Source organism: Coptis chinensis, chromosome 4 (assembly GCF_015680905.1).
Source record: "Coptis chinensis isolate HL-2020 chromosome 4, ASM1568090v1, whole genome shotgun sequence".
Classification (NCBI taxonomy): Eukaryota; Viridiplantae; Streptophyta; class Magnoliopsida; order Ranunculales; family Ranunculaceae; genus Coptis; species Coptis chinensis.
Genome location: NC_141459.1, coordinates 62,856,960 through 62,864,047, shown reverse-complemented (window position 1 = coordinate 62,864,047; position 7,088 = coordinate 62,856,960). Strand labels below are relative to the sequence as shown.

The following is a 7,088-nucleotide window of genomic DNA, read 5'->3' as shown; positions in this document are numbered from 1 at the left end:
TTAATGTATTTCGGTTTATTTTCAATAAAAATATATTCTGATTCGAAAATTTGCCGCTAAATCAACATAAATCTAAAAAAACTATTATACAAGCTAGATCGAGTTTAAGATAATTCCGTTTGAAAATTACAGATTAATATCCTAAATTACAAAGTGAAGAGGCTATCTCAATTTGATCACTTAGTTCTCAAGTACTTATGGACCATAATTACTGCTCCTTAACGTATTTTGGTTTATTTTCAATAAAAATATGTTCTGATTCAAAAATTTGTGTGAGACATTTTGTAAAGTCTTTTCAGCAGACAAAATATTTAATAGATCTCAGGTGTATGCCCGGTCCAGAATCTAGTACAGACTAAAACACAAATTACTAATAGTAAAAGACACTTGTCATACCCACACAAATTACTAATAGTAAAAGACACTTGTCATACCCATAGGATATGACATATTTCACATGATGGCGCAAAGTTCTGGATTGTAGTCGCGAACCTCTGCCCAACAGATACCTGGTGTGCCATATTGGCAAGGAGTGCAAACCGGGATATTATTATCGGGTTTCTTTTGAGTCTCCACTATTTTCTCAGGAATCGGAGTCACACTGACCAATTCGGTGAAACCAACTTTCTTCCTTAATAAGATTGTGAGGCAGGTTGAATCGATTCCCTCCCCTGTAAGCTCAATTTCGTTCTTGCTATCACCTTTTAATTCTACCGATATCACGCCTGCACAACATTCTTGTCATTCAAATGATACAACCTTACAGCAAATAACACAGACTGTAAGGTGCATACCTGGTACACTAACAGCAATTTTCATTGCTTTAGTTCTCGACTTGGCATTATTCATTGAGAACACCCTGATTACAACCTTTTGCTGCAACATTAATTTAACCAATTACACACTAAGTTAAATATGCAATACAAGAATTTGGGTACCGCTACTTTCTAATTATTATTCATACACGTTCTAAGATAATTACGTACCGTCATTGGATTGGTGTGCAACGAGTTGGAACTGATATATGTAATTGCACAAGGTTGTGATTGAGTGCTCTGTATATATGGCTGCAGCTATAAGACCTCTAGTTATACTTTTTTTTTTCGACAAACTGCGAAGTCGTTGACAATTGAAACCGACATTTGTTCAAAATGAATATTCCTTTTGATAAAGACCTTGTTAAGAGAGGTGATAAATTGTTCTGGAAAAATCAACGCAAGAGAATAATTGACAACATCCACACTGAACAGTAATGTCAAGAAGTCTTCTTGTTATGTACTGGTTTTTCCCAAAATGTCAACTTAAAGTAAGGAGTCTTATAGGTTGGAGGTGTCATTCAAGGATTAATTTTAAAACAGGATTAAGGATAAATAATTAAGAAAGATAGCACAGTTGATAGCATAATTAAGAAAAACTATGATACTTGAGTTGTATCGGCGTTTAAATAATAAGCGAATTTGTTCAAACGAATCGCCCCCACCTCCATCCGTCACATTATGTTGATGCAATGAGTGGATATATTAATTAACAAATAATTCAGGTCCAGCACATGAAAACTTAGGATAATTTGATTTAAGATTTGATTACACTAATTTCATATGATAATGCATGTCTTTTAAAACTTTTGTTCTCCAGAAACAGAATTAATGTATACTAGTATCTTGGCAAGTGTCTACCTACTTGTGCGGTCAGTTGTTTAGGGCCGGGCAGCACACAAAAAGTAAGAAGTGGAGTCATGGCGGACCGAACATTTCAACTCTCTCCGGGTTAAACAACGATAGCCAATCTTAACTCGGTGAATCTATGACACTGTTATATATATCAATGTTATACCGATGCTCAAACGTTATGCAATCATGTTACTGACAAAAACTATCCGTGCCCATCGTACAGCGTGCATCCATATTAGGCATATCAATATTATTCTTCTTGCAAAACAAGTAAATAGTTTTATCAACATTGGATGTCTCGGTTTCTTTTGGTTTAAAGAATGAATCTATCTTTCGCACTCTCTTTGACATTTTAGACGTCTGAAACAACATTAAAATAAAAGAGTAAAAAACACTCACACACTTCCATTCTAACAAGCACCAAAATTCAAATCCATTACATCTTGACACGACGACACATTAACATATAACATACAAAATTTTACAACCAGCGAACTATATCAACATTTCAATTTTCAAATAACAATTTTCACATATCTAAAACCTACATTCCACCAAATCAAGCAATGCAATTTAAAAAAAATAACCAAAATAATTTCTTTCCGCAATTTCACAAATCCACAATAAACAAACTAGCTTACACTAAAAAACTCACCTCCTAAAATTTTATGCTTCTTCCTCAGTTAGTTGACCACCAAACAAATAAACAACACTTTACTAATCTTATCAGATGGCTACAAATAATCAAAACCAAAAACCAATTAACCATTAACATTTCATATTTTAAAAAACAAAGGAAAAAAAACATATATAAGAAATTACCCGAGGAGAATGAATAGTAGAATGAGTGAAGAAAGTGGATTAGAATTAGGCAATTAGAGTTATTAGTGAGGAATGAAGAATCAAGACTTCAAGAATCAAGAGATATCGCCGGGTTGTTTGTTTGTTCATCCGCTGTATTTCTATTATTTTGTTTTTGTTTGTCGCTAGTTTCTTCTATTTATCGCTAGGCTGGGCTTTAGATACATTATACATACTAATTTTTTTTTGACCCAAACCACTCCCGGAAGCACAGTGCGTGCAGCCTCTCTGGTCCTTACCCTTACCATGTTGAAATTTTGTTCATTAAAGTTGAGGGGCAATTTTGTAATTTTAATAACATACTGGGCATTTGGGTAATTTCAAATAGGAGGCACGTGAAAATTTTGGAATCCAAATTGCATAAAATAACGTACGTATTTACCTTCATATGATATGGTATTTACATTTGACCACTTCAATATGTGATTGTTATAAGAGAAAATAATTAGGGGTAAATCTGGAAACCGACACTGTAGATCGTGCCATTCTCTTCAAAGTAGAAAGATAAGTACATCCCCTAGATAAATAATTGACGAATGTCCACAGCTGATTAAACCAATTTCTTTTCCTTTTATTTTTGAGATTAATTAATTTAGGGCTTCTAGAGTACGCATGCCGCACTATAGATGTGGTGTGCAATCTTCTTAGCCACACGTAGAGCGACGGTAAAACCGGAACATTAGCGAACAAGTTGCCCCAAACAGATTAACGAAACGAAAAATTCAAAAAATAAAAAGAAGGAAAATACACGAAAATTTCCACTTTAGCACTAGTTTCGTTTAGTGTTCTTACCCATTCTCAAATCACTAATTCCAATCATCGAGTGTTATTGCCACATCGACCCACAATCTGCTCGCAAAAGGTACTCTCTCTCTCCCTCTATCTCTTTTTAACCCAAATTCTTCATAAAGCAGTTGATTATTCTAGTTTTGTGGCAATTAGTTAAACTTACTGTTTCAGGAGATTTCTTTTAGAAACTATGTGTTTGATTATGGATTGTTTGGTTTAAGATTTCATTTTGGTTTAAGCATTAGTTGGTTGTTGGGATTGGGGGTTTTAAGTATTAGTTAGTTGTTGGGATTGGGGGTTTGTTTATGTTATGTGTGTATAATCTAGAATCATAGGTCTAATGTCTATAGTCTTGTTTAGTCAGTTGGTTAGTTTCCTTCATTTTAGGCATTATCTAGTAAGTAGGTTAGTGGTTAGTTATTAAGTAGCTTGTGCTATAAATTGTAGTATATCTCATATACTACAAATGGAGAGAAGTATATTATTGTAGTTTGCACTTGTGTGTGGATTAGGAGATCAAAGGCTCCTCAATAAGCGTTAATGTTATGTGTTTTTGATACAATCACTTCTAGATTGTATCAGTTTCCAGTGGATATTTTGTGCTAGATGTTGGCTTGTACGTTGATATAGAAACCCTATATATTTGATTGATTGTTGGCCTTTGGTTTTAATAATAGCGATTCTAGAGTGCGCTGGATGCACCGGTGCGCTGAATTCAGGACTCTTGATTCAAGGCTTTGTGGGGCAGTACACACGCACCTTTTGCTAATAGGAGGGCCCAGAGATTCGAGAGTACAGGTACAGCCTGCATACTCTAGATTTTGCATTTTAATAATTGCTGTTTATTTCATTTTTGGTTAATATTACTCATCATAGTTTTACGTTTTTCCAAAATCTAGAAGCTCTATTGATCTATATTGTTTTCATCAAGAAAAGTAGAAAGGATTAAAAGTTACGTATAGCTTTTTTTTTTTTTTTTTTTCTTCAGTTCTATCATCACCATCACCAAATCATCATTGAGTGTTAGTGAATATAACTCGAACATTACTTCTCCAATTCCTCAAATGAGTATGTCAAGTTGTGTATTTACTTAAAAGCAGTCATGATCTAGACCAATTCATAGTCTTATCTAGTTATCTCCTTGTTTTGGCCTTCAGTAGGACAGAACAACGATTTAAATAAGTAGTGATAGCTTAGCATTATCTACTAGAAAAACCGGAAGAATGAGTGAACAAGTTGTCAAACAAGTTAACAAAAAAAACAAGAATTTTTTTTTTCCCACTTTAGCGCTACTTTCGTTCTCCCTTCGGTCAAATAGAAAATCCAACCGTTCACTTCAATTTCGACGGCATTCTCTGATCAATTTCACCCTGTGCATAGTAGAAGCTCTATAAAAATATCATCATCTCTTTCTTTCTTTTCTTTACACTCTCTTGTCTCAAATCCCTAATTCTAATCATCGAGTTTTAAGAAGGGTTCAGCACGATAGGTATTAGATTTTTCTTATTTCTTATTGGTTTCAAATTAGTTAGTTTTAAATCGACAGGCCTAATTTTTTATTTCATTTGTTTTCAGTATTTCAATATAGTATATAGTATTTATTTGGGTTTCTTCTAGAGATCTGTGTATTTGATGTTTATATGCAAATTAATGCCATAATCTTGGTATAAACACAAGTTATATTATAAATGGATCTTGACACATTGAGAAGAAAGCAGTATCAATCAAGGTACATGCATGGGTTATTGGACTGCTTGTATGCATAGGTTAAGGCACTAACTATGAGTGGATATAGAAAGAAATGTTTAAGTTTATGGGATCTCAATTGGAAACCTGTGTGCATGCTACATTTGTACTCTCCTCTTGGCCAATGGTAGACGCCTAGACGAAGGGGGATGGAGTCGTGGGATGACATTTCTGACAGAGAAACAGTGTTCTCAGATGATTTGTAATTGAAATTAGGAATGTAATGCGTGTTAGTAATTGAAATTGTCTCGGCAATGTTTGAATTAGCAAACTAACTTTGTACTAAAGGTTGAGTTGTTATGCCTTGATTTTTCAATTACTTTTATTAGCATTTCTAGCATGCACTGGCTGTACCGGTACGCAAGGCTAGGAGAGCCTAGATCTAGTGCCTTTCCATGCAACACACCCTCACCTTTTGCTACCCATAAACCAATGTACTCTAGATTTTGTCTACTTTTATATTATTAGCAAACTAATAATATATGCATGTTTAGTAATAATTTTTGTTCGTTCTTTCTTGGTTCATACTTTTATCCATCCTTCTTGTCATATTAGTTGATTTTACTTATCCTTAAATAATTTTGTTAGTTTTGTCTCAGTTCATAATTTTATTCATGATTATTGTCATATTAGTTGATTGCATGTACAATGGTTGGTTTGGTCTTGTAAATACATATGAAGGTTGTTTGTCATTGTTAATCTGTTTCTATATCAGCTGGCATAAACATCCTGGATAAGGTTAGTCACGATCTCTTTGTGCCATTTGTTTAATAAAGTCTGTTTTTTTTTCCTCCAGTTTTTCCACTACTACTTTCCTCTACCCACAACACCAACGTACCACTTCTGGTTGTTTGCTCTTCCGCTCTCAGGTGTTAATTTCAATAATTGATTTTGATATTAGTGAGTTAGATTTATTTATTTAATTTTACTAGGGTTTGATTTTTTTGTAAGTCAGAAAAGGATGGCCGAGGAAAACATAATCCCCCCAATTTTTAAGATGTTATTGTCGTCTCGACGCGTCATGTTTACACGTATCAAGAAGCAACGACAATCCAGGTCGGTAGTACTACAACTGCCCCAATTGGGTGAGCCATTTTTGTTTATTGTTACTAATTTGAGTTATTGAAGAATTATATATTGGATTCTAAATGGTGATTTTAACATGTAATTTGGGTTATTTTAGAAGCCTGGACGCTTAAATCTTCAAATAAATCCCAAAAATCAAGTTGTGATTTTTTCCTATGGGCCGACGAAGCCATGTTATATCCGTGTGGAGGTGGTCTTTGTAAGGCATTTGGTGTGACTGGGAATGGAAAAAACAAAAAACTGCAATATTGTATTTGCCCGAGATCAGTTGTGTATGACAGAATTGTAAGGAATAAGTTGTGTATCATTTTATTTTTATTTCTTATTAAACATGTTTATCTAATTGGGTTGTAAACTTCCAACATTTAACTACAAGATCAATCAAAAGGTTGTGGGTTTGTCTATTGGGTTGATAGTATCACACCAATCTCAGAACAAGGTTCTAGTTCTACTTCTGAAAGACAAGAACAAGGGTCCAGTTCTACATGTGAAAGGCGTCTACATATTCGAGAAGCGATCGATTGTACGGTACAGAACACCTTGGCTGCTGAACTTTGTGTTGCACAGGAAAGTGCTAGTGCAAGCCACGACCTGTTACTGCAACTTCGTGATTTAGAATTGGACAAGTAATTAATTATTTGTTGCTTAATGTAATTAACTATACGTATTTGGTGAAATGTTTGTCATTGGATGACAATGACTTGTTGGAATTGTGTGCCTTTGGATGACTGAATTGTTGGAATTATTTGTCTTTAGAATGCCATGACTTGTTGGATTTATGTCTTTGAATTACCATGTCTCTGGATTTGTATGATAGGAAGCCAAGTAGATACATTGATCTTTCTCACATGTTGTAGACAACGAATGACAGGTCTATATGATACATTGTCTGTATCATCCTTACTTTGGTAGACCAAAGTGCTTGACCCCATCAAG

The 7,088-nt window shown here is 34.3% G+C and overlaps 1 protein-coding gene across 1 annotated transcript; it reads right to left on the bottom strand.

Moving 5' to 3' along the window:
• Positions 1–326: 326 nt before the first annotated feature.
• LOC147504321 (heavy metal-associated isoprenylated plant protein 16-like) lies at positions 327–1,242 on the bottom strand. Its single transcript, XM_086604054.1, has 3 exons — positions 987–1,242; positions 795–876; positions 327–725 (listed from the first exon to the last, which is right to left on the bottom strand). Exons 1-3 carry the CDS (start codon positions 990–992, stop codon positions 454–456), a joined length of 360 nt encoding a protein of 119 aa, XP_086460180.1. The 5' UTR covers positions 993–1,242; the 3' UTR covers positions 327–453.
• Between the last annotated feature and the right edge of the window lie 5,846 nt (positions 1,243–7,088).

Bases quoted from the DNA above. Each gene is read 5' to 3' on its own strand.
- LOC147504321 (XM_086604054.1), bottom strand. The intron at 726-794 runs GTATGCACCTTA...AATGTTGTGCAG, and splicing joins AATTGCTGTTAGTGTACCAG to GCGTGATATCGGTAGAATTA.